Source organism: Mesoplodon mirus (genome assembly GCF_964341445.2).
Source record: "Mesoplodon mirus genome assembly, chromosome: 13".
NCBI classification, from domain to species: Eukaryota; Metazoa; Chordata; class Mammalia; order Artiodactyla; family Ziphiidae; genus Mesoplodon; species Mesoplodon mirus.
Genome location: NC_138989.1, coordinates 17,343,650 through 17,369,103, shown reverse-complemented (window position 1 = coordinate 17,369,103; position 25,454 = coordinate 17,343,650). Strand labels below are relative to the sequence as shown.

Sequence of the window (25,454 nt, the reverse complement as noted above, 5' to 3'; positions counted from 1 at the left end):
CAGGTGAGTCCATCCCACACCCTTTGTATCCTTTATAAAGCCTAGTATAGCCCACATTGTAGGTAGTGGACCAATTCTTGTTTAATAGAATGATGAATAAGTTACCTTCCTCTCTTTCGTAATAGGAAAGCTGAGGCCAGAGAGTTTATTTTTTTTAAATTTTGACACACTCAGCTTCAAAAATAAAACACAAAGAAAAGCATTCCAAAGACAAAAGTGATTTTGTTCATATTTTATATTGGAATATCTTAACTGTGGAGATTCTAATGTGTCAGTCTTGGGGGGATCTTAGAAGTCAGTATTTTAAAGTTTCCCAAATGTTTCCCATGTGCAGGTTGAGTGAAGTCCTGAGCTAGAAAACCGCAGAATGTTTCCCAAACCATATTGTGCAACAGAATCACCTAGGATAGTGCCTCTCAAACTTTAATGTGCACACAAATCACTTGGAGATCCTGTTTAAATGCAAGTTCTGATTCAGGAGGTCTGGGCTGAAGCCAAGATTCTGCATTTTCTAACAAGCTCTGGAGTTTGCCGGTGCTGCTGGTTCACGGATTATACACTGAGTAGCAGCAAGGCCCTAGGATGTTGGAGGAAATAAAGATTCCTGAGTCCCACTCTCGGAGATTCTGATTCGCCTAGTTTTTAGTGAGACTCAACAATCTGCATTTTAAAAAGTTCCCTAAGGTTCTTCTGATGCCCAGACAGATTTACCAAAACCTGGGAACCAATCCTGGCTCATTAACCCCTTGTGTGACCTTAAGCAATTCTGTCCTCTGTATAGGTCTCATTTTCCTCCTCAAGGATAGATAAGTTGATTTCTTAGGCCCTTCCAACTTTCACGTTTAAGGAAACCCCCAAAACAGTTTAGGACCAATGGCGGCCTGAGTCTGAGAACTACAATCCCCACAATGCCCTGTGCTGCTCCGCTCCCTTGTGGGATCTTGGAAGAGGATCGCTCCTGGAGGCGCTCCCCACAATCCTTTGCGGTGCTTCAAGGTGGCGGCGCCCACTGGTGCCATGAGCGATCTGGAGAGTAGCAGCTGCAGCAGCGATGCGGAGGAGCTGGAGCGGTGCCGCGAGGCGGCGATGCCGGCCTGGGGCTTGGAGCAGCGCCCGAGGGGCCCGGAGAAGCCAAGAGTCGGTAGGGAACTATGTTCGGGGAGTCTGGCCGAAGGGCGCAGGATGGTGAGGAGGGAGTTCCTGGAATTCGACTTCTTTCCCCGAGGAGGCTCCAGGGTCTGGGTGGGGTTCAGAGTCAAAGCGCGGACAAGTTCAGCAGGGAGGGTTGTTCCATTATCCCCGTCAGAGAAACCAAGGCACCTGAATGTCTCTTGACTTTGCTTCCCTGGGTCCACCCTAACTGTCGCACCCTGGGCAGCCCACCACATCTCCGAGGTGACTGCGACCCTTACTGGATTTTCGCATCCAGCCTTTCCCCGCCTCCAACACTTTCTCAAGTGCCCTGGGGCTGCCAGCGAGCTGTGTCCTACACGTCTCTCTGACTGTGACTCCCTAGTGCTCTGGGAATAAATCCAAAACCCCTTAACTTAAGGGTACCTAATCCCGGACAGAATCCAGAGGGTCCGTGAATGTGAATGGGAAAAATATTTCATCTTTACTTTCATTAATCTCTCTTTGAAATTTAGCATCTCTTTCCATCATGCATGTGAACAACAAGCCACAGTAGTTTTGGCAATACCTGTTACTTTGTCTTAACAAAAGGCGCAGATTTTCAAATCCCATTACAGATATATCAAAAATATTTTATTCACAATAAAATGTTGAAAAAAAATCATTTCCGCTCATCCCTGCTTTAAAATTACAGTAATTTTTAGACCCATCAGTAGATCTTATTTAATACATTAATGAAGAAGCACATGTATTAATAATATCCCAAATTTGGCTTTTTACTATTAACGATAACTGAATTTCAGTATCATTGGTTTTCTTTGTAATCCTATGTGTTACATTTTTTGCATCTAAAACATTCTGAGAAGGGATCCAGGCTTTACCAGACAGCCAGAGCAGGCCATGGCAAAGAACCCCTGCTTTTGTTGAAAATGACTTACAAGCCCTTTGGTAATCCATTCCTTGCCTGCCTGTCCCTTTTTGCCTTCCTGCCATACTGCACACTTCCCGTAGGTAGGCTGCAGACCATACTGTGCCCTCTCATCTGTGGGCACCATAACTGCAGTTTTCTCTTCATTTTCTACAGGCAGAAATGCCTTTCCATCCCCATCACTTACTAGCAGTAAGAAATTTGGGCAAGGTACTTAAATCTCACTGTACTTAAATTTCCTCATCTGTGAAGTGGGGTTAATGGTAGTACCTACCCCGTAAGGTTGAGAAGGAACTGAGATGATGTATCTGCAGTGCTTGGTGCATATTAAAGGCCCAATAAATAGCAGCAATTATGTGATCGGTCTCTTTTCATGGACTGCTTTCCCCCTCCTGTCTGACTCCCGCTCATCCTTTAATACTACAGCTGAGACACCATCTCTTTGGGAAAGCTGGGTTACACGCCTTCTCTCCACCATCATCATACTTTGTGTGATTCGCTTCAAATATAATGCTTTCCTTTCTTCTACAATTGCCTCTTTATTTATCCTTTCTTTTTTCCTTTCATCCCTGCATCCCCAGCACCTAGAGTCAACTCTGACCTGTACTTGATCCACAAATATTTATTGAGCGAGAGAGGTTACATGACGTGAACTTCACGAGGGCTGGTATCCCTTCACCATGGTATCCCCAGGGCCTACACAGTGGTCAGGAAAATAGTTCTTAAATAAATGAACTTGCTGGAAAGGCACCTCTAATGAGTGTGGAGGCTGAGACCCCAGCCAGACTCCCAGTCCGGTGATCAACATAACTGAGCCCCCTTCTTCTCTCTCTTCCACAGCACTTAGCACACAGCCAAGCACATAGTAAGCACTCAATAAATGCTGGAATCAAATTACACTTGCTTGTCCAGCACGGTGGTTGGGGGGGGCCTCTGGAGCCAGATGGCCTGGGTCCTCATCCCAACTCTGTCGCTTATTAGCTGTTTGACCCTGGCTAAGCTATTTTACATCTCCTTGCCTCAGTTTCCTCTTCTGCAAAATGGGGATAATGGTAACCCCCACCCCATTGGGTCATTGGAAAGATTCAATGAGTTATACATGTAAATCACATAAAATAGTGCTCGGCACACAACCGATGCTATAGTCGTTTCTTCTAGAAATGCTTTGGTGTTCATTATTTTCACAGGTGCTGCAAATACTCAGTTGCCAACCACCCAGCCGAGCCTCAGGTACTGTGCACTTCGGGTTCACGTTTCACGCATTCGTTCATTGATATTGCTCCCCTGCTGTGTGCCAGAGGCTATTAGACCCTGGGACGTCAGTGCAAACCAGACACATGTCTTCCCCGCCCTCCTGGGGGCAGCTTCTGAGCTGGCAGGAAGTGAGGTCCTTTTCGTGTGTGTTGTAGACACAATGTGGATGAGCACGAACAAGACGGCAACGAGCTGCAGACCACCCCTGAATTCCGAGCGCACGTAGCTAAGATGCTGGGAGCCCTGCTGGACAGGTAACCTGCCCTTATTCATGAATATGAAGAGTAAGGGCTCCCATGGCCTGGAAGCTCAGAGTGTGTAAGTTGGCATTGCGGCAAGCATGTGGCATCTGTCACCTCATCACTTTTCATAATCACTCTACCACGAAGGTCCTGTCATTGTCCTTCTTCTCTAGGTGTGGCAACAGGCTCCCCTCTGTGAGAGGAAGCATTTGCTTGAAGTCACAGGGAGGAAGGAGCAGAGTGGCTTTGACTCCAAAGGCCCTGCTCTTAACCACTGTGCAGTCCTGCCACCACGAGAGGAAGAGGGGAACCCGAGCTCATTCCCACTGCAAGAGGGCAAGGGACCGACTGAATTCCTATTTCTTGGGTGCTTTCTGTATGCCAGGCACTGTGAGAATACAATCTGTAAAGATCCAGGTCAGCGTTCCCAAAATAGGTGCCCAGAAATGCGAGTCCAGAGTGTGGCTCTTGACAAAAGGGGTCCAACAGCAAAGAGGTGGAGAAACGCTCCACTCTGCATACCCCCGTGCCTGGGAGATTTAGATTTCCTAATAGTGTATTCAAGGCCCTGAGAAGTCCTGCAGTAAAGAGACCTGTGTAACTTGGTTTAGCCCAGCATCCTGCGAATTCATTTGGCCACAATGCCTGTGTTCCATGGATGACTGATGGTGTGTCATGGGACGTGTTCTGGGATACGCTGGTCTACATCCATCCCCACTTGACAGAACCCTCGCAGGGTTTTTGTCGTTGTTGTTGTTTTTTAATATTTATTTATTTATTTATTTGGTGGCACCAGGTCTTAGTTGCCACTCCAGGGCTCCTTAGTTGTGACATGCAAACTCTTAGTTGCAGCGTGCATGTGGGATCTAGTTCCCTGACCAGGGATCGAACCCAGGCCCCCTGCCTTGGGAACGGGGCGTCTTATCCACTGTGCCACCAGTGAAGTTCCCAGCCTAGCATGTTTTGAAAAGGAGATTGAGGGTGTTCAGGCCATAGTCCTTCAATTTGAAGTAGTCATTGAAAAAGGACAAATAAGCCTTCCCAAAGTGCATACCAGCTGCTCTTCCCAGACAGAATGTTGGGCCAGGCCTCAGCAGCCTGCACCCCCATGGCGTTAGTGCCAGTCCCCCAACCTGGGAGTGTGTTAAACATGTTTAGGAAGGTCAATTAGCATCTCAACCCATGGGAGCGATTTTTCTCCATATGACCGTTCAGCTTCAGGGTGACCAGGGCCTCCCTGGCATTGCAGTGATCCACAACGGATGCTTCCCTAGGTGGGAATCCAGCAGGATGCGGGTTACACGCGTTCAGTATATTCCCTGCAGCGTTCCCATATTTCTCTCCAAAGAAGTGATACTCCAGTTGGTCCCTTGTGTTAGATCAGGGTTTCTCATCTTGGCACTATGGACATTTTGGACTGGATCGTCCGTGGTTGTGCGGGGCTATACCGTGCACGTAGGATGGTTCGCAACATCCTTGGCCTCTACCCATGTGATCCTAGTAGCGTCTCTCCACCAGCTGTGACAACCAACTGTGTCTCCAGACATTGCCTGGTGTCCCCTGTGGACCGACATTGAACCACTGGGTTAGATACTACCCGGGTCAGGGGCGGCGCCCAGTTGGGCCAGACCGCGTCTCCGCTCCCTCTCCCCAGACCGCGTCCCACACGGGACTTCGGGGAGGCCTCTGGCACCTACAGAAGGCAGTTAGGAGAAGCACCCAGTGCATTGCTGTGTTCGCTGCGAGGATGTTGCTGAGAGCGTCGGTCTCTGCAGTGCGAGGTGACTGCCCCGACAGCGTTCCCCCAAGACCTTCCTGGTCTCGTCAGTTCTCCCCACTCTCTCTGTGCTTCTAGAGGAAGGGGGTCCTGTGAAGCTCATTGCTTATCTTGACAACAGTAGTCGTCTTCAGCGTCGTCGTAGCTGCTGTTTACTGAGCACTGGCTTGCAGCCAGGCTCTGTGCTCAGGGCTTGGTATCCACGGTCTCATTTAATTCTTGTGACAGCCCTCGGAAGCGGGGACTCTTATTACTCGCAGTGTAGAGACGGGTAACACAGGCTCAGAGAGATGAAATCCCTTGTTAGTAAGTGACAAAATCAGGATTCAAAACCCAGGTCTGAAGTCTGAAAAAGGTCGGTGGGTTGTAGCAAAGTCAGTTTCCCGGTTGTGATAATGGACCCTAGTTACACGCAGTGTCACCAGGGGGAGAAACGGGGTGGGGGGGAGGAGTCCATGGATCTCCCCGTATTATTTCTTGGCACTGTAAGTCAATCTACAATTAGCTCAAGTTTTTAAACATTTAAAAAAACCAAACAACCACAAAAAAACAGGTCTGCCCTGCTCTAGGAGCTGACCTCTGAACTGTTTTTTTCTAGACTGGTCATATTTCCCTTTTCGTGCTCGCTGCCAGGAAGTTCAGAACAAAATGTGTAGCCTCTGTCTAGCAAGTGTGTAGGGCTTCCTGGCCACACTTCTGGCTCTTTCTGTCCTTCCTGCTCTTGTTTTCTCTTTGCCTTATTTGAAATTGCACTCATTTTGTTGTACTGTGAGTATCTTCAAAACTTCTTCAGCACTTTCTGGAATAAAGTAGGGTTTAAACCAGTGAGGCACCGCAGTTTGAGCTGGCACTGTGGATATTTGCGTCCCCATCAGGCCGGGGTGCTCTCCGCCTTTGCACTTAGTATCGCATTACCCTACCCCCTCCACTTAAAGGGAGAAATGCAAGTTTTAATTAAAAAGAATGTCCGTTGTTACCCAGAATCTCATCTTAAATCCGCCATTTCTTCCCTTAGCTCCATTACCATCTCAGAAGCAGTGAAGGAGCCAAGAAAGGCTGAGGTACCGAGAGGCGTCCTGGAGGATGATGGTGAGCAGTTATACTTTCCTTTATTAAGCGCCTCCCATGAGTCTGGAGCTGGGAAATACGTTTTTGGCATTTTATCTTCTTTCATCCCTGCAGCCCCTGTACGAGGCATGTATTATGGTGATCCTGTTCACAGGGGAGAATCGTGAGGGGACTGGGGCTCTGAGGAATGCAGACACTGGCCCGAGGTGACCCTAAGCAGGAGCGCCTAGCCACTGCACCCTGCAGCCTCTCCCACATGAGTCTCTGTCCCCTGCCCAACTCATTAGCCACTCTGCGAGCTGCCTTAGGCGGGAGGCTCAGCTGCTGACTCCCTGAAGCCTCTGAGGGCTTGCTGACTTGATTCGGCAGCCGGCATCCCCTCAAGCACCCCATCCTCTTGCTGCAGCAGGTAGCAAGTGTGCCTCTCGTCCCACGAGGCACCGTTTTGTAGTTAGACGGGAGTGATGCCCGCTGGACCGGGAGCTCCTTGAGGCAGAGACGGGGCAGCCTCGGCCCCTGGGGTGCCCCTGGCGGTGCTGACTCCGCCCCTGTGGGTTGCAGGCTTCCGCCTTTTCTTCACGTCCATCCCTGGAGGCCCTGAGAAGGAAGCTGCTCCCCAGCCCTGCCGGAAACGGTTGCCTTCCAGCTCCAGGTGAGATGGCACACCCACCCCTCAAGTTCCCTTGTTGTTGCCTGTGTTCTGTCTTGGCCAGTCCCCCCTGCCCCCCAAATAGCCAGGCCAACTCCAGTCAGGTCCAGGCCCAGAAGGAGCCCTGTCAGTAGCTGGAGAAATAGTACCTCAGTGGGAGGGGGAAGAGTTTCCACTGGGCATTGGCTTTGGATGTTTACTGCTTTTCGAGCACCCATCTTGTGCCGGACACTGCACTCCTGGGACATCCCTGTGAGGCCTGGGCTCTGTTAAGATCCCCATTTTATAGGTGAAGACACTAAGGGTCAGAGAGGTTAAGTCACAATGTGAGGTCACACAGCCGTGAAGCAGAGCAGCCAGTATTGGAACCCAGCTCTGCCTCACTGCCAAGCCTGAGTTCTCCAACCGCCACCCTCTGTCCATGGCCTCTCTCTGGTGGCTTGGACTGAGGCAGGGAGAGGCGGCTTTGGGGCCCCATCCCGACTCCAGCTGACCCGGCCTGCCCTCCCACTGCAGCAGCGAGGACGGCGACGAGGAGTTGCAGCGCTGCCGGGAGGCAGCTGTGTCAGCCTCTGACATCGTCCAGGAGTCCGCCATCCACGGCCCTGGCAACGTGGAGAAAAAGGCAAAGAAGAAGAAAAGGAAGTGGAAAAAGAAAGCCAAGGAGGACAGCACCAACCTTGCCCCCGCGGCCACCACCACAAGCAAGGCCGCATCTGGGGAGCAGGGAAAGGAGTCCGCCGGGCTCAACAGAGACCAGGCGCCATTTGGGACCAAAAAGAAGAAAAGGAAGAAGAAGGCAAAGAGGGCCAGTGAGACCTCCCCACCCCCACCAGCAAAGAGCGCAGCAGCCGTGCCTGCAAACTGAGCCCCACCTGTGAGCATGGGGCCCAGCTCAGGCAGCTACGGGGGACAAGGCATGTCCAAGCCCCGCCTCCCTCTCCAAGTGCAAGGACTTGGCTAGCAAGTCTAGACTTCGCCCATGACTGGGGCTGGCCCAAGGGTCGGGGCAAAGAAGCGGTTGTAGGGTGAGCAAGGCCTGCCCTTCTGTGCTCCCACTGGGGCTGGGGCAGACCCGTGGTACCAGAACATTCTGTGGTCTCAGGAAGAAGGAGGGGCCTCCCAGTTACTGAAGGCTGATGGCCAAGTGGTAGAACTTCCGCCGCCTCAGCCTGGTGTGGGAGGCGACCTGAAGAAAACGAGGGAGGGCGTCCCCGAGATGCCAAGCCCCAGGAGGAGTTTTGTGCATCTCCCTCCAAGCCACACAGACCTGATACAACATTGTCTGGAAAAGGAGAGAGATCCCTGCCTCCACCTGGTTTTCCAGAATTTTCTTTCTTCACATTGTGAATACACCATGCATGACCATGTCTCTGAGCCAACCAGATAATTGAAAATAAATTGTCGAGGGACCCAGAATGTAACAGAGGGATGTGAGTGCTGCCCTCGTGTCCGTACTGAATCATGATGAGCCACTGTAAGTAAGCATCACACAGGAGGGGTCCTGCCTACACCCCCAGAAGTGTTCCCCTACCCCAGCGTCAAGACTTCAGGAAGTGTCACAGCACTCATGGCCTGGGGGATTCATGGACCCATGTATCCTGCAAGAAGGAGCAGAAGTTCAAGGTGAAGGTGAAGTGCTGGCTTCGTTGCCTGGCCTTGGAGATTTGGCAAAGGAAGACAGAGGTGGGATGTGAGAGTGTGTGTGCCGGCCCCATGCCTCCTTGGGCTCCTGGTCCCCTTCCACTGCCCTCTGCCTGCCCAATCCCATCTGGGCGATGTGTGGACAAGCAAGATGTTTCAACATGTTCCTCATTTACTTTACTAAAAGTTAAATAAATGTACAGGCTCTCCCTTAGCCGGCTGCAAGCTGCAGGGGATGCCAGTTCTCCCCTGGCTCCTTCCTCAGTCCAGGATGCAGGCAGTCCACTAGGGCTGGGTTATCTGCAGCAGCCCCAGGGAGATGAGCCCTGGGTTGGCACGGCTCCCTTGTCCCTCAGGACCTCAGCCTCCCCGGGGTAGGGGGCTGTGAACGCCTCCCGTCAGCTAGCTGGGCTCCAAGCTTCCAGGCGGCAACCTCTCCTCTGGTCTCGCCTCTCTTCTCCCTCTGGGCCCCTCAGCTCTGCCAGCTGCCCGGCCTTACCGCCTTCTGAGCTCAGCAGCTTCTCCCCCAAAGCAGGGAAGGGTCTGCTGCCCCCCTACCTTGACTTGGCACCAGGCACAGAGTCACGGGTCTCCCATAGGAGCAGGGACAACACCTAGGCCTGCGGGGGTGGGGGGCTTTCCAGTAGAGGCGAGATGCCAGGCTGGCATCAGAAGGTGCGATGCGCAGGGGGACAGATGTCCAAGAAAACGGGAGGTCATGGCGGCCGGGGAGAGGGATGGCTCAGGACGAGGGAAGCTGGAGAGGCCTGTTTTCCCCAGGCCCTGGTACAGAGGAACCACTCAGGCGATGCTTATGTGAGGGAAGACAGGTGGGTCCAAATGGGTGTGCGGGTTAAAAGCAGGAAGGGGGGCTGGGTGGAGTGGCCTGATTGGGGCACAGGTGACAGAATGGGGCCACGTTGACCTATGACCTCTCTCCCAGCTACACAGGCTGGTGTCCTGAGAAGTGTGGCCGGCAGTTCCCTGCGGGGTGCCAGGGATCTCCACAGGCCCGGCCTGGGGGTACCAGAGTCCAAGGCTGCCCCCTTCTGTTCCAAGTGACAAGATTTACCCTGAGCAGCAGGGACAGTCCCTCCCGAGTCCCACCAGGAACAGGCTCTGCTTCCGAGCTCTGCATGGTTCCCTCTTGTGCACTGAAGCAGCCCTCCTCGGGTTGGGGCGCCTCAGAACACCCCCCTTTTCTGAGGGGAACAGGGTGGGGACTGAGGCACAGTTTTCCAGGGAAGAGCAGCAGCCTGGGGGCAGTGAAAGTTTTGCAGGCTCAGATGTTTTGGTCACCCCTCCAGCAGGCTGTGTAAGCTCCAGGGCCCATCCCCTGGGGAGGCCGTGTCCATGGTTACTGGGAGGAAGAGGCCATCTGCGTGGAGATGAAGGTCTCAATGACGCTGTGGTTGGACGGCAGCAGGTGGCCATGGCCATTGGTGGAGTCGGAGCTCTGGTACAACACCAGGCTGCTGGAGGACACTGCAGAGGCAGAGGAGGCGGCTGGCTGCCTGCCACGCCCGTCCCGACCCCTCCCCCCTCCCCCTCCCCCCCCCCACCATCCCTAAGGGGTACTCGGGATGGGAAAGTGGCACCTCGCCACCTCCTGAATCTCAGCAGGTGACCGGACCCCAGAGTCACACCTCTGCCCTCGCGCCTTGTTAACCCCACCCCCCCCACCCCCCACCCCCGCCTGCCAGGCTCCAGGGCCACGAGGGAGTGGCCTTCCCAGCACATTTTAGTGGGAACATCACAGAAGCACTGGTGAGCCGGCGTCTTGGTTAGTTTTATGCGTCAGCTCGGCTGCCTTTTAGTACCCAGTCACTGAGCCAAACCCCAGTGCAGGCGTTGCTGTGCAGGTATTTTGTAATGTGGTTAACACCTACGTCAGTTGACGTTAAGTAAAGGAGAGTTCCCTTGGTAATGTGGGTGGCCCTCATCCAATCAGTTGAAGACCTCAAGAGCAAAGGCTGAGGTTTCCTGGAGAAGGAGACTGCAGCGTCACCTCCTACCCTGAAGCTCTCAGACTCGCCAGCCCTCACAGTCGTATCAGCCAATTCCTTAAATATATGTGTGTATGTGTGTGTATTCCTATTGGTTCTGTGTCTCAGGAGAACCCTCAAGAGAGCATGAGTGGGCTTTGAGTTTGGACCTGGGTTCAGGTCCTGGCCCCACTACCTAGTGGCTGTTGGAAGCGCCACCAAGTCCCTCTCCTCCTTGAGTGCTTTCTCATCTGTAAAACGGGGATGCTGACACACACCTCATGGGTAGGGCACAGAGCCTGGACCATGGAGCCCTCAGTGACTGTCCCTCTAGCCACCAGGGCTGGATGGAGGATGCTGAAGCTCACACTTAGCAAGTGGCTGCCCTGGGTCTCAGAGCCCGGCAGCCTGACTCCAAAGTGCCTGCTCTTCACCCTGACTTTGTGGGCTGCAGACTCAGGTCTTCAGGGAATGGAAATGTGTGGGTTGGGTGGGTCGTGGTGGGCTGGAGAGCCCACACTCTGTGGTTGCCATGGGGCAACACGAGTCCTTCCGACTTTGCAAGAGGAGCCAGAAGTCTATGAAAGCTCTTAATTTTTAGCTGTTGGCAACAAATTCAAAAAAATGCTAAACCCTGAGCTAAAGCAACACATCCATGAGTCACTTCTGGTCCCCAGCAAGCCCAGTTCTCACCTCTTGATCACCCCCTACCACCTCTTCCGGTTATCTTTTCCTCAACTGGGTTAATAGATGTTCCTGTGAGACAGGCCCATTTCCTGTGGTTTCACACCCCCCTCGGCTCACGTCAGGGGAGCACAGCTGCCCCTTCGCATTTACCCCCTCCCTGCCCCCTGTCTGCTGCCCACAACTTCCTCCCCAGCTATGGGGACGGCAGGGCTGAGGCAGGGAAATGCCACTCACCAGTGGGGCTGGCGCTGAGCCGATGGGTGGGCTGCAGGTGCTGGATGCCAGCAGGGTCCTGGCTGGGGATGTGGATGGTGGCGGCCTGGGATGCTGGTGTGTGAAGCCCGGACTCACTGGAGGCCTCGGCGTCTGAGGTGAAGACCTGGCAGAAGGGCAGCTCTTGAGCCCCCAGGGTGTGCACTGGGGCAGGACCCAGGGAGGGGCCGGGGCAGGCCTGGGCCTTACCTGCTTGGTGGGCGTGAGGCTGGCCAGGGCGCTCAGGTTGCTGGTGTCGGTGATGAGCATGGTCTGCGGAAGCAGGCCAGTGTGGGTGTACTGGGCCACCTCGGGCTTGTGGCTGTAGAGGGCTTGCCGGGAGGCGGGGAGGAGAGAGGAGGACACAGACTTGGCACCTGGGCTGGGCTGGACCCCTCCCAGGAGGGCCTCAAGGTGGGGGGCTCGGGGGAAATGGGGCGTGGGCCTGGTGAGCAGCCCAGTGGGGCAGTGGCTGGGGACTCGGGGCTGATTTCCAAAACTGGGAGCTCCAGGTAGAGGGGTTGGACGCTCTCCCCAACCACAGGGGCCTGCTCCGCCTGTCTCGGTGGAGAGGAGCCTGGGCGAGGCCAGGAACCCAAACCCAGCTCCTGCGGTCACCTCGAGAGGACAGGTGAAGGGCAACGGGAGGCACAGGTGCTGTTAGGGCACTAAGTACCGGCCTTGGAGGGCAAGGCCAGGGCTCCTGTTAGGGGTTGAGGAGGGGGCAGCATTTCTGCATCTCCAGGACCCCTCTCCACGGTGTAACCCAGAATTTCACCTGCAGTCTCCAGCCCCACAAATATACACACAGATGCCAGTAGAAAACAACGTAAATCACGTATTCTCACATGGACCCAGATGAAAACACAACCACCCACATACATGCATAAATGGTGCCCTCCACCAAATACACAGATGTTCATGTCCACAAGCCCTTATCCAAGAGTCCAAGTTCCAGAAAGGTCTGAAAGCCAACAGGTTTTTGTCTGGTTGGCACTAGAGCTCATTTGGTGGCAAAATCTGACCTGAACTTGATGTGAGGCTGGGTCTTTATTAACCCACTTCGTGGAATTCTACATTTTGCTGCAGGAATCATGGTGTTTGATGACAGGGTGTTGCCCCAAGCCCTGCTGGGAGTGTTGTGTCATTCATGGTGTATGCACCATATTACCTTTCTAAAAGCTGAGAAATACATATGGCCCCAAGGGCACACGTGGGTGTGCACACACAAACACCCACTCACACAAACCCACGTGCGTGCACACGCAGCCACACGGATTCACACACAAACGTATTCCAGCCCACAGACGCTCATCTGAGCACCCGCAGAGCCCCCGTCACAGAAGCACTCACACTTGTATCAGACAAACACACACAGACCACAGCATCTGCTAAGCCGCCCCCTTCCCCTGGGCTCAACGACAGCCAGCCTCTCCCACCACCTCTCCCAGCAGGGGGGCCGAGGGGTGCTCACCATGGGGGCTCTGCAGCTGGGCCATGGTGGCCATGAAGGGGCTCTGGGCCACGTGGCTTTGCACGGAGGGCATGAGCGGCTGCTGGTAGGAAGGGTGCAGAGGCTGCGAGAACTGGACGGGCTGCAGGGTAGTCAGGCTGCTGCCCATGCTGTTGATGACCGGCACGCTCTGTGCCTGCGTGGAGGCCAGGCCTGGAGCGGGAGGGGCAGGAGTCAGCCAGACCTCCTGCCGCCTCCATGGCCTCCCCAGGCCCAGCCCTGACCCCCAGGGGCACCATCCCTCTCTCCTAGGGCCAGTGGGTTGGAGGAGGGGACAAGGTAATCAGGAAACAGCCTCGTACTAGGAACCTTCACTAAGTTACAGCCCTGGCAAGTTAACTCCCCCTTGAGCTGCTAGCTCGTCATGAGGGCAGGGGGTGTGTCAAGCGAGGGTCCCTGGAGCCCTGGGGTTCCACAGCAATGCAAAGGCCCTGGGGCTTAACTCTCTGTACCCAGCTCCCAGCAGCTCCCTGTCTGTCTTATATATTGAGTTTCTGCATAATAGTTCTGAATAAAGTTTTTCTGGGCTTTTTAAAAAAAAAAAAAACTAAAACCGAAAACCTAGAAAACTTCAGTCCCCCTTGCTCTGCTCTGGTTTCCCATAGCTGTTTTCCCTTTTAAGGTACTACATAACTTATGAATTGGATTGGCCAAAAAGTTTGTTCGGGGTTTTCTGTAAGCTGTTAGGAAAAACCTGAACCAACTTTTTGGCCAACCCATACTCTGCTTATTGTCTGCCTCCCCAGTTGGGTGGCTGAGATTTGGGGCTGTTCGGTCCACTTGTGTATCACCGGTGGAGCACAGAGTGGGCACTCAATAAATACATGAAGGAATGAGTTCCAGTGGCTCGTCCTGCTCCTGGATTCTGTGGGAGCCCCATGAGCCCCTCACCCGGATGCCCCCATCCACCCCACCAGCTTACCAATGACCAGGGTGGAGGCGCCCGTGTTGGTGAACGTGGGGCCCAGGGAGGCAGGCTCACCAGGCCCTATGGCCATGACCCCGGGAAGCGAGGCCATGATGAGGTTCTGGGGCTGCTGGTTGAGGCCCGGGGATGTCTGCTCCAAGCTGTGCAGTGCTGTCAGGGTGCTGACAGGGGGCAGGGGGCCCCCAGTGGCCGAGACCTTGGAGGGGAAGCCAAACTGAGTCAGGTGGGGTCCCACCCTACCTGCCTGGGGACTGCTCCAGAATCTCCCAGCCAAGGGGAGATTGGCCGGGGGTGGGGGATGGGGTGGGACACTCACCAATTTGGCTTCTGTGCTCAGCAGACTGTGACTGGGCTCCAGACCCGTGGGGGACACTTGATGCAGGGGTGCAGACACTGTCACCAAGGGACCACCACTGCTTGAGGGCACTTCCGCCCCCTCACTGGTTGCAGGCTGTCCATAGCGCACTCCTGGAGCGGGAGCAGTGTCCAGCCTCAGCACCCCACTTCTCTGCCCGCCTCCATGGCCCCCATCATTCCAAACTGCATTGGTTTGCGCAGACCCCTCACCCCATCTTTATGCAGCCAGCAGACTTTGCTTGAGTGTCCACTTCCTGCCAGGCCCTGTGCTGGTTGCTTCCAACTCCTTGAACACAAGTAGGTGCTCAATAAAAGACAACTGAGCCAGGGTCTTTCCTGGCGGTCCAGTGGTTAAGACTCTGTGCTCCCACTGCAGGGGGCATGGGGTTTGATCCCCGGTCGGGGTAAGATCCCGCATGCCGTGCAGTGCAGTGTGGCCAAAAAAAAAAAGACAACTGAGCCAAACTGAATTGACGGTAATGAAATTAAACCACAGCAAACTGAGTTGAATAGAATGAACTGGAATTAGTTGAATGAAACTGAGTATCATTGAATCAAACCAGAAATGAATTGAAACTGATTGAGTCGAATTGGATTGAAATTGAACTGATACAAAATTAACTGAATTTCCTTGAAATACATTTAGTTAAACTGAATCAATTGGGAATTGGGTTGGATCAAACTATTCCAAATTTAAATGAATTAAATTAGATTATAATGAGTTGAACTGAATTGAATTGAACTGAGCTGAAATGAATTGAGTTGGTTTGATCTGGAATGAGTTGAAGTAACTGAAATCAAGTGAGGGTGGAGTGAACGGAGTGGATGGAATGGAGTACAGTGGGCGAAGCTGAGTGGTGAATGGAATGGAGAGGGGTGGAGTGGATAGAGCAGTACAAACAGAGTGGAGTTGGAGCCGTAAGGAAGTGCTAAGAGGTTTGGGTGGCTGCTGCCACTGGGCTGGTGCTCCCCAACTCTCCCACCCACCCCCATATTCCCTCTACCCACCGTCCCAATCCCCCTGCCCACATGGCACTCACCGTGGACCTTACCGGGGGAGAGGGCCGGTGGGGGCAGGCCAGGGGAGCCATGGGCAGGCAGCGCAGGGCCTGGGCCTGGCCCTGGTGGCGGCCCGCTGTACGTGTCCATGGCCAGCTTGTGCCGAAAGGCTTCTTCCTTGCGCCGATTGGCAAACCAGTTGTAGACGCGCACCTCTGTGACGAGGTTGGAGCCCAGCCCCTGTGCCTGTGACGGTGACACCCCCCTCTGGAGGCACTCCGCCCTGCAGAAATGGCCACTCATGAGCCTCTGGATCAGGCACAGAAGAACCCTCCCCTGGGGCTGGGGGGAGGGTTCTGAGAAGTAGGGCTCTCTACCTGAGTATTTGCTGAGGCTGGCAAACCTGGGTTCTGAGCCCAGTCTGCTGTGCAACCTTGAGCAAGTGACTTAGCCTCTCTTAATCTCTTTAGTTATAGAGTGAGCCCAGTAAGTGTAGGGTTGTAGTGAGGATTAGTGAGACGAGCAGCCACTCAAGGGCTGCTTGGGTTGGTGCGGGGTGGGTGCCAGGAATGGAGCTAAGTGTCAGACACCGAACAGGAGCTGAGAACTCCTGGGCCAACAGCAGGAGCTCTCAAAACCTGGGGAGCCTCCCTTGCCTTCCCCCAGCCCAGACCAAACCAGCCCTGCTGACCACCAGCCATTCTACCTGTTACACTCCTCCACCAGCGCCTCCCGCTCCTCCTTGCTGGGGTTCTTCTGCCTCTCGTAGGCCTGGAACAGGATCTGCTGGGATGCTGGGCCCCATTTGAAACGGTTTCTCCGACCCTTCTTGGTTGGTAGCTCATCGCCCGTGGGCTCTTCAATCAGCCCACCCTGCCCTGCGTGGGTGAACTCTGTGGGCACAGAGAGCCATTAGCAAAACACTGGCCAATCCCACCTTCCAGCATTGGTTCACCATGCTGGAATTGGTTCACCTAACCATTCCCGTGGTTCTTTCTCATTCCTAGGATGCTGAGCCAGAGGAGCTTACAGCTAGAACTTAGAAATCATCTAATCCAGTGATGACAGACACACAGCACACACACCACCCCTTTCCTAACCTGTGTCCAAGGGAGACATCACTAATCAACCCCTGCATACTTTGCTACTGGGCCAAGATATAATCTCACAGTCCTCAATACAAGGCTCCAGGTAAGCATCAGCAGTTGTTCACATTTGACACATATGCCATCCCATTTTATAGTTGAGGCAGCTGAGGATCAGGGAGGTTAAGTATTTTTCCAGAGTCGCACAGTAGAGCAGAAACTTGAACTGTATCTCCTGAGTAGATTCTGTGCTATTTTCAACATTCCAGACTTGAAAATCAAACTTAAAGTATAAGTATTAGCCAGGAGAGAAGAGACCCAGGCACTTTCTCAGCTGGTTCTTTGGTAGGAGGCCAGTTAATGGCGCCTCCAAATAACAGAGCAGCTAGCAGCCCTTCGAAGAGCAGGGGAAATGTGTATATAGCCAGTATATACATACAGTGCCCCTGGAAGGTTACGTGTGAGACCGGGAGTGCCAGTGGCTGCCTTAGGAGGAGGACACCTAATTTTTATTGTAAAATCTTTACTTTCTTCTATTTTTTTTTTATAAATTCGGTGTGTATTACCTTGAAAACCTGGATAATTATAAAAGAAACATCAAAAACATTTTGTTTTTACACTTAGGCTCAAAAGTGTGGAAGTGCACTTAGGATTTTGTGGGGTATGAGGCCCGGGTAGTGAAACCCAGCATTCCCGGAAAAACAGTGCACCTAGCTCCTCCCGGGTTTGCAGTGGAGGATTCCCGAAGCACACACCTCACCTCTGAGCCTCTAATCCTGCCCGCGCTTCTGCCTGAAACCCCATCCCTGCATCTTCATGGGTCAAAATTCAACTCACACTTTAAGACTTAGTCAAAAGATCATACTTCATACTGATGCCCCTGCCTCCCTGAGGAAGAGATTATTCTCTCCTCCTCCACCAGCTCAACACTTGGAAACACTTTCTGTAGTGCCCTGCCCTGGGCCTGGCGCACGGTGAGTGCTCCATAAACACTAGCTTTTGTTGTTGGCGTTATCACATTATAATACTTGTCTCACCGAATCATAATGATTTGTTCTCCTGCTTCCCCTCTACCCAGGGAGCTCTTGGAAGGCAGGGGCCCAGTTCACCCACCCAAAGAGGCCCAAGACCAGCCCTCCTCCCCTCCCCCAGAGCGCCTTGCGCAGAACAGCTGATACATGCTGGTTGAATCCTCCCGACTTCCTCTCAGTCTGCCTGTCCGAGGAATGGGGTGGGAGGCTTCCAGCTCCCACCCTCGAGCTGCAGGTAGTCCCAGGCCCTGCCAGGAAGACAGGGCTGCAGTCGGTTATTACTTACGCTGGGCCACCTCTCGCTGCTTGCGGACGTACCAGGTGTACAGGGCGGCTCGCTTCTGCGTCTTCATGGGGGTGCCCTTGTTGAGGTGCTGGGACAGGTGGGATTGGTTGAGGCCGGTGGTGTCGACCACCTCCCGCTGTGGGATGTTGTGCTGCTGCAGGTAGGACTTGACCATCTTAGCCACACGCCATGGGTCCTCCCTGGCGGGGGGCAGGGGGACAAGGACAGGCTGCTCAGCCCAGGGTGGGTGCTGGGAGCCCTGTCCACCCGGGGGATGAGGATGGTAGATGGAAGCAAGCGTGGAGCCCAGGAGCCTGTACCTAGACTCAGGGACAGGAGGTATGGGCACTCATGCCAGGACACAAGGACATGGGGACAGAGACTTGCAGACACATACACGTGGCAGACATGTGGACACAGGCCCCAACCAGTCCCACACAGACATAGGAACAGATAAAGCTTTCGAAACACGACACACAGAGACATGGACACAGATGTAGACAAAAAGAGACTCCCCCTGGAAGCTGCACAAGCCAGATGGGGAGGGTGCTCATCTTTGTGCCTCCTTTAAAGATCCCTCCCCCATTCTACCTAGAAATGTTATTTGTGGCTGTGTCTTAACCACTGTGAGAGACTATAAACACCTGGAGGGCAGGAACTGTCTAGTTCTCGGCACCCAAAATAGGCCTGACAGAGAGTATGCCCTTGGTGAATGCATGAATGAATGAGTGGATGGATGGATGGATGGATGGATGAGTGGGTAATGGGATGGTCAGTGAATTGATGGTGGATGGTGGGTGAGAGGATGGATAGATGGGATGTTGATGGGTAGATGTTAGATGGATGGGTGGATGGGTGGGTGGATGGGTGGGTGGATGGATGGATAGATGAGAGAGATCTACTGGAAAAAAATGGGGTCTGAAAACAAGGAGAGAAACATGATTCTCCCACTTTACATCCAGGGCCACTGAGGCTCAGAGCACTGTGTCACTTGTATCTCTTGCCAAAGGTCACAGGGTCAGCCCAGTAGAGTCCCACCCCAGCTGAAAGGATTTGGTTCTAAGTCAGTCTGTCAGATAAAAATCACATAGCATCAAAACGCCTCCTGAAAATCTGCACTAAACCCTAGATGGTGGCGCAGTCAGTCTCCCCACAGCACTGAGGCGGGTGGCTAATTTCTCAACAGAGTCCCAGGTGAAGGGGTTAGGGGTTGGCATCCCAAGGCCTTGTAAGAAAAATGAGCGTGTCTGAGCACGGAATCCCACTCTGTGGGCTCAATTCTCTCACTCGAGGGATTCAAGGGGACCTGAGGCCACCTGTGGCTCGATCTCCTGTTCTCTGCTCACTGTGGGGAATGGAAGGGGTCAGGTTGCCTGTACGATATAAATTCTTCTCTCTCCCTCTTCTGCTGTGTCTCAACCCTCCTCTCTTCCCTTCATCCTCTCTTGAGCTTCTATTACAACCATGTGTCAGATACAACAGTGCTGAAACAGGCAGAGCTGGGATTTAAACCCAGGTCTGTGCGATCCCAAGCCTGTGTTCCCACAGCCTTGATGCAGCAGTTTGCTTCTAGAATTGAGGCATATGTGACAAATGGCGTGTGTAAGAAGTGATTCATCTCCATGTCGTTTGCCACAGCCAAAGGTTGGAAACAACCTAAGCATCCAGCAAAAGGATGCTGATTAACCAAATTGCAGTGCCTCTGTACAATGCAGCCATGAAAACCCACTGAGAAAGCTCTGTACAAGCCTGGATGGAAGTTTGTGTGGAAGGTCTACTGTGCTATGCGTGTAAAACTTTAAGTGGGATAAAAGATTTCTACGTATTTGCCTTGTTCACATGAAATACCAGAAGTATACAGAATGAGCTGGAGTCACTGATTGGATGCTGGGGACAGGATGAGAGGGGAGGGTTTTCTCTGTTACTCTTCTGTACTTCATAAATTATGTATCAATAATATAGTATCATATAATATACTACATATACATATATAATGTTTAAAAGTGAATTGTGAAAAAAAGAAAAGAAAAGAAACCCCCCAGTGCTCTGAAGCCCACCCCACACTGCCTTCTCCCCTGCCCCTTCTCTCTTTCCTCAAAGAACCAGCCTCGCCTGCGTCCTTGACAATGCCCTTCTGAGACATGAGGGCACAGAGCCTTTCATCCACTTTGGCCCTCTGACTTCCTCCTTTTTTTTTTTTATCAGCAGTCCCCATACAGGCAGGGAGGAATGGAAGGTGGGGACAGATATAGTTAATCAGCAGTCGGTCCAGCAAAGTCCCATTTGTGTAGAAATGATAGCCATGAGAATTCATGTTTCTTGAGTATTTATGGTGAGCCAGGTAAGGGCTGGTCATTTAAATCTTACAATAACCCTGGGAAGTATGCCCATTTCACAGGTGAGAAGACTGAGGCTCAGAAAGGTGAACACTTGTCCAAGGTGACTTTGCTGGGACTCAAGAATATTTCACTTTCCTGAACCCCCCAACCTCTCCCCAAGCCCTATCTCTCTGCTTTCCTAGGAGCCTCTCCTCCCCACCTCCCCCGGTCCCCGGGTGCCAGTCAGAGCTGGGAGGGAAGGGCAGGACAAAGTCCAGCCTTGTGCTCCGTGGCAAACATGTTTATCTGACTCCGGGGCTGGGCTGCCCGATGGCCTCCCTCCTCCCCCAACTGCAGTCATCACCCTCCTGAGAGATCCTCCCTCCCTGTCTGTTCTCCAGAGAGAAGGAGCCCAGTCTTCCTTCAACAGGGCCTCTCCTGGCTCAAACTAAAGACTTACTGTCTGTCTCTGTCCTTCTGACCCCATGTGTCTCTATCTGTCTCTGTTTCTCTCACTCTCTCTCCTTCTGTCTCTGTGTCTCTCTGTTTTCTGCTCTCTTTCTCTCCCCTCACCCCCACAGTCTCCAAGAACATGGCTCTTTTCAGGACATTTTCCCCAATGCAGAACTAAGAGGCCAGATCTCCAGGCATCTCCTGCTTTCACTCTAATGGGTTTGAGAGTCGAACCAACCTGGGTTCAGATCCCACCACTGCGGCCTCGCGCCCAATGTGCACGTGGCCCGCATCTCCCCTGTAACACAGCGGCAAATTCACGCCTGCCTCCCTGTTCTCTATTGGGAGAACTGAATGAGTTTCTAATAGGAGTGAAATGCTGAGGACAGGGCCAGGCACACAGTAAGTGCTCAGTAAGTGGAACAATATTGTTACCATCATCGTCATCATCATCATCAGCGACCTAGTCCTGGGACGTCCAGCCCCACAGCAGAGGGAAGAGGGCCCAGGAAAGGTGAAGGTCTGCCCACATCCCCCTCCTCCCGCCTCCTGCCAGTTCTAGGGTCAGTCAGAGGTTCGAGGCCTTGGGCCTCTTGCTCCCTGGCCCATGGGGTTTCAGTGGGTCCAAGGCTGCAGAGCTGGGAGACCAACCTGAAGGCCACTCATCTGGAGGGGGAGCCGAGTTCTCAGTGTGAATCCCAGCTCTGCCACTCACTCTCCGGGTGGCCCTGGGAAGTTTCTTAACTTCTGTCTGCCTCAGTTTCCTCAACTGTGATAGGGAGCTAATAATATTTCATAGGTTGTCAGGAGGAGAAAACGAGCTTAATGCACTTGTAAGCGCTTCGTGAGTCCTCGAGCACTACGCGGAAGTGGTCGGTGGTGACATTAACAGCAAGAATGACCCAGGAGGGTAAAGAGGGAGATAAATGTATCAAGGACAGGCTTGCCACTTCAGGGCGCTGTGCAAAGTGTGGAATTAGGAGGACCTGGGTCCAAGTCCTGGCCTTACTTCTTTGTAAGAGTTACTTTGGGCAGGTCACTTTGCCTCTCTGAGCTTTAGTTTGCTCATCTGTAAGATGGGACCACTGATAATAGCAACTGTTCGTTGCATTCACATGCTTACCCTGTGGGTAAGCGTTATGATCAGCTCTGCCTTGCAGAGAACACTGGGACTCAGAAAAGTGAAATTGCCTGCCTGCGCAGAGCTGGGGTTCAAGCCCAGGTAAGCTGGCCTCAGGGATGTCAGATTGCCCCACCTTGGCCACTGTCTTCCTGGGTCTCAGTGCCTTGGTGCTGCCCAATGGAGAGGACCAGAGACCCTCAAGATTGAGTTTGAGCTGCTCAGGGACAGGAGGGCCCAGGAGGACACTGAGGAAGGAGCCCTGGGAACGTGTTACTCCCTTGGCCATTGCAGCAGACATCCCCAGGGCTCAGAGAAGCCTAGTCCCTCATTCATTCATGCTGTGTGTCAGCACTGGGCTGGATATCAGGGGTCTGAGTGGTGAACAAGCCTCTGGAAGAGCTTCTGTTGTCATAGCAGGAGATAGAAAACAGACAAATAAGGTAATAATAAGTAATGATAAGTTTCAGGGGAAAGTCAATGAAAGTAGTGGAAGAGGGAGTGACTGTGGTGGCATTTGAGCAAAAAGAGGAGAAGGAATTGACCGTGGGAAGATCTGGAAAGGTTTCGGGGAGAAGGTACAACACATGCAAAGGCCCTGAGGTGGGAATCAGCAAAGTGTAGTGTAACTGGAGGAAAGTGAGGGAGGGAGAGAGGTCCCTCAGGAAGAGATCAGGGAATCAGGGCAGGGAGTTTGAATTTTACTCATTGTCCAGGTAGGGAAACAGAGGCAGGAGGAGAAGACACTTGCCCAAGGTCACACTTGGTCACACTTGGCTTCCACGGGAAGCCCTGCCTCTTTACCATCCTTTCCAGCCTCAACCTCCCCCACGGGCCAGGCCTTCATGGGGGTCCCCTACCCCTCTGCAGCCTGTGCCCTGAGGCCCAAGGCCCCACTCTTTCCCCTCGGGGCGTTTTCAGATCCCTTTTGTTACCTGAACAATAAGTAACCCAGGTAGTTAGTTATAAACCCCGCAGGAACAAGGAGCTGGTTGATAATTTATAGCAACATCTCAAATTTAAATGGAAAGTAAATAGCATGCTGTTAGCATTAAAGAAAACCCAATCGGGGCGGGAGGCAAGCACTCCAGCCTCCTCGCAGCTTGGGGCGCCTCGCTCTCTCCCCAGCCCATTCTCCCAGCTGCGCGTCAGCCCCTCTCCCCTCCCGGCTCGTCCGCTCCACTCTGCTTCTCCAGGCCTCTCTCTCCATCTCCCCTGACGCCCTGTCTCTTCCTCCATGTCTCCCCTCTCTCCCTCAGCTTCCAGGTCTCTGCTGGTCCCCAGGGAGCACTTTGACCCCTGCTTCCCGCTCGAGTGCTGTGGATCAAGCCTTTCCCTCCACCCATCATCCCACCAAAGGGGCTGCTGATCAAGAGGCCCCACCCAGCCAGGTAAGGCCTTTGGCACTCCCTGCCCCCACTCCCCCCCAAAGGCCCCCAGTCCCATCTGGGACCCTGAGCAGGTCTGGCCCTGCCCCACCCTTGTCCGGGTTGCCCTCGCCCTGGGTCTGGAGATGCCAGACTCTTTGCCCCTCCCCTGCAACGCGGCAGGGCCCTTTGCCCTCCTCTTCCTGCCAAGTCAGGGGGCCCTGGCTACTCCCCTGCCTCCTGCCCAGGCCCTCACAAGACCTGGCAGGCCCTGAGAGCTCCCTGAGGCAGGGATCCAGCCCTCCCCATCCCCAAGCTGGGATCAGGACCTTGGACAGAAAAGAGGTGGTCTTTGGGACTCTTCCTCAGAACCCCCAGCCACCCCCAGCTGGCCCCATCCCCGGTCATGGTGATTGAGGGCACCAAAGAGAGTGGGTGTGGAGCCCCAGCTGGGTGGCCTTAGTCCAGCTCCATCCCCCTCTGACCCTCAGTTCCCTCATCTGCAAAGCAGTTGTCCCCAGGTGCCTCCAGAGGTCATCTCAACATTACCCGAAATGATAGCTGTGAAACCTCAGCACGTGCCCACCTGGCTGTTAGGATGGAGGTTACAGAGCCTTAGGGGAGAGGCAGTCCCTGCAGCCCCCAGGTTCCCCTTCCCTCACCTCCAACCTCCCCCACCCCTGCTCCCTGCGAAGTTGGTTGGCTCAGGCTTCCCCAGGCTACCAGCCCTCCAAGTTAATGATCACAGGCCTTATCAGAGCCTTTTGCCATTTATAAATTTATAAAACAAAAGAGAAATAATAAAGCCCGTGGGTAATTAGTAACCAGGTCAGCTCTGCTGAGGAGAGGGGAGGCATCGGGCTCAGACCCACCCAGTTCTCCGGGAGATGGGGAGCCAGCCAGTGGGTGGGGTACAGAGTGGGGAAGCTTCTAATGGTACCCACTGGTGAGGGGCATGGCCTGAGGCTGTGCCAGAAAGGGGAGCAGCTCCCGTCCTAAGGCTCCATTTCCCTCAGGTAAGAAAGACCTGGGTTCTGCTGGCTGAATGCTTGAGTTCCAGGGAGGCCAATTGGGGCCCCCAAAACCTCAGCCTGGGCCCCCCCTCCCCACTGGTGCATCCGGGTGCCTAGCAGGGAAGTTGGGATTGGGGGAGTAGAAATGGGCAGGGTAGCTAAAAATTCCCTGCCTCCCCACCCACGTTGTCCAGGGACTAGAATCGTGGACTCTCCTGCTTTGTCCCCATCTTGGGGCTCCCCTGGGGCATGCCCCACTTCCCAAGCACTGGGCTGAAAGCCTTGGCTCATGGAGACTCCGGACCCCGCAGAGGGCCGGGTCAGGGGCTGGAGGCTCCAACCTCCGAGCTAGGACCCCACCCCACCCCCGCTTCCAAGCTCTAATGGGCCCTGTCCCCCTTGCCGACAACCAGCCTAAAGGCTACAGCCCATGGGACTCTGGACTGGCAAGGGCTGGTCAGGAGCCGAGGCTGGGCCCCTCCGGGCTCCTTGGGAGCTGGGAACAGGGGAGGGGTCCTTACTGCAGCAGGGTCTCCACCACGGCTTTCTGGTGGGCTGCCTCCTCGGGGCTGAGGTTCTCCAGCTCTCTGAGAATGGGCGGCGTGAAGTCTTCCCCCTCGTCGTCCGTCTCGTCCTCGGAGCCCCTCGTCTCCCCCAGCCCATTGGGCAACTCGGCCAGCTCCCCTCGACCGCCACCACCGCAGGACTGCCCCTTGTCCGGCGGGCCGTCTCCGGCCAGCAGGTAGGGCCCCGGCTCACCCAACGCCTGGATCAGCGCCTCTTTGCTCAGGCCCGACTCGAGCAAGGCCGCCAGGAGCTCCGTCTGCAGCTGGCTCAGTTTAGAAACCATGGCTCCACCAGCGCGGGCCACGCGGCCCAGGGCCACTGAGCCGGCCGCCTCCCCACCGAGTGGGCTGGCTCCGTGCTGGCCGGCCAGCAGGCAGGCCCAAACCAGGCTCCTTGCGCCCGCTGCCCCCCCAAACCCCACTAGCCAAGCCCTGTGGGCACCCCCAACCCCCAACCCTGGCCCCAGTGGCCAGTGAATCAGGGCCCCTGCCCGCTCTGTTTACATTGGAGCTGGGGAAATTCTCCAAGGTTCATATTTATCCATGTGCTTAGCGAAGGGACTGAACTTTGGACTTCACCCTGCAAAGTGCAGGCCTCATGGCAGCGCAGAGGGATGGGGAGCCGTGGCCTTCCATGGGAGTGGGCAGAGCGGAGGGCGGGGGAGGCAGCGGTGGGGGGCCCAGGACAGCTGGGATGGAAGGTGCTGGGAGCCGGGGAGGCCTTCGGGTGACCAGCATCGGGTCCCTCCCCCAGCGACCTCGTAGGGGGCCAGGCTGAGGCAAGAGAACAAAAACAGCCTC

At 54.2% G+C, this 25,454-nt stretch overlaps 2 protein-coding genes across 3 annotated transcripts; one reads left to right on the top strand and one right to left on the bottom strand.

Annotated features, from left to right (window-relative positions):
• The first annotated feature begins 978 nt into the window (after positions 1-978).
• LOC309815054 (protein CUSTOS) lies at positions 979-8,907 on the top strand. Its single transcript, XM_082641514.1, has 6 exons — positions 979-1,141; positions 3,247-3,289; positions 3,469-3,567; positions 6,348-6,421; positions 6,962-7,052; positions 7,566-8,907. Exons 1-6 carry the CDS (start codon positions 1,018-1,020, stop codon positions 7,915-7,917), a joined length of 783 nt encoding a protein of 260 aa, XP_082497640.1. The 5' UTR covers positions 979-1,017; the 3' UTR covers positions 7,918-8,907.
• Positions 8,908-9,043: 136 nt separating this feature from the next.
• HNF1A (HNF1 homeobox A) lies at positions 9,044-25,067 on the bottom strand. 2 transcript variants are annotated; one of them, XM_082641512.1, is made up of 10 exons: positions 24,609-25,067; positions 17,817-18,016; positions 16,121-16,307; positions 15,456-15,697; positions 14,375-14,526; positions 14,053-14,254; positions 13,092-13,283; positions 11,828-11,949; positions 11,600-11,744; positions 9,044-10,178 (listed from the first exon to the last, which is right to left on the bottom strand). In XM_082641512.1, the coding sequence occupies exons 1-10, from the start codon at positions 24,935-24,937 to the stop codon at positions 10,051-10,053; spliced, it is 1,899 nt and encodes a 632-aa protein (XP_082497638.1). In that variant the 5' UTR covers positions 24,938-25,067; the 3' UTR covers positions 9,044-10,050. The 2 variants fall into 2 exon arrangements, with proteins under 2 accessions (XP_082497638.1, XP_082497639.1); XM_082641513.1 differs by having other exon boundaries at positions 15,468-15,697.
• Between the last annotated feature and the right edge of the window lie 387 nt (positions 25,068-25,454).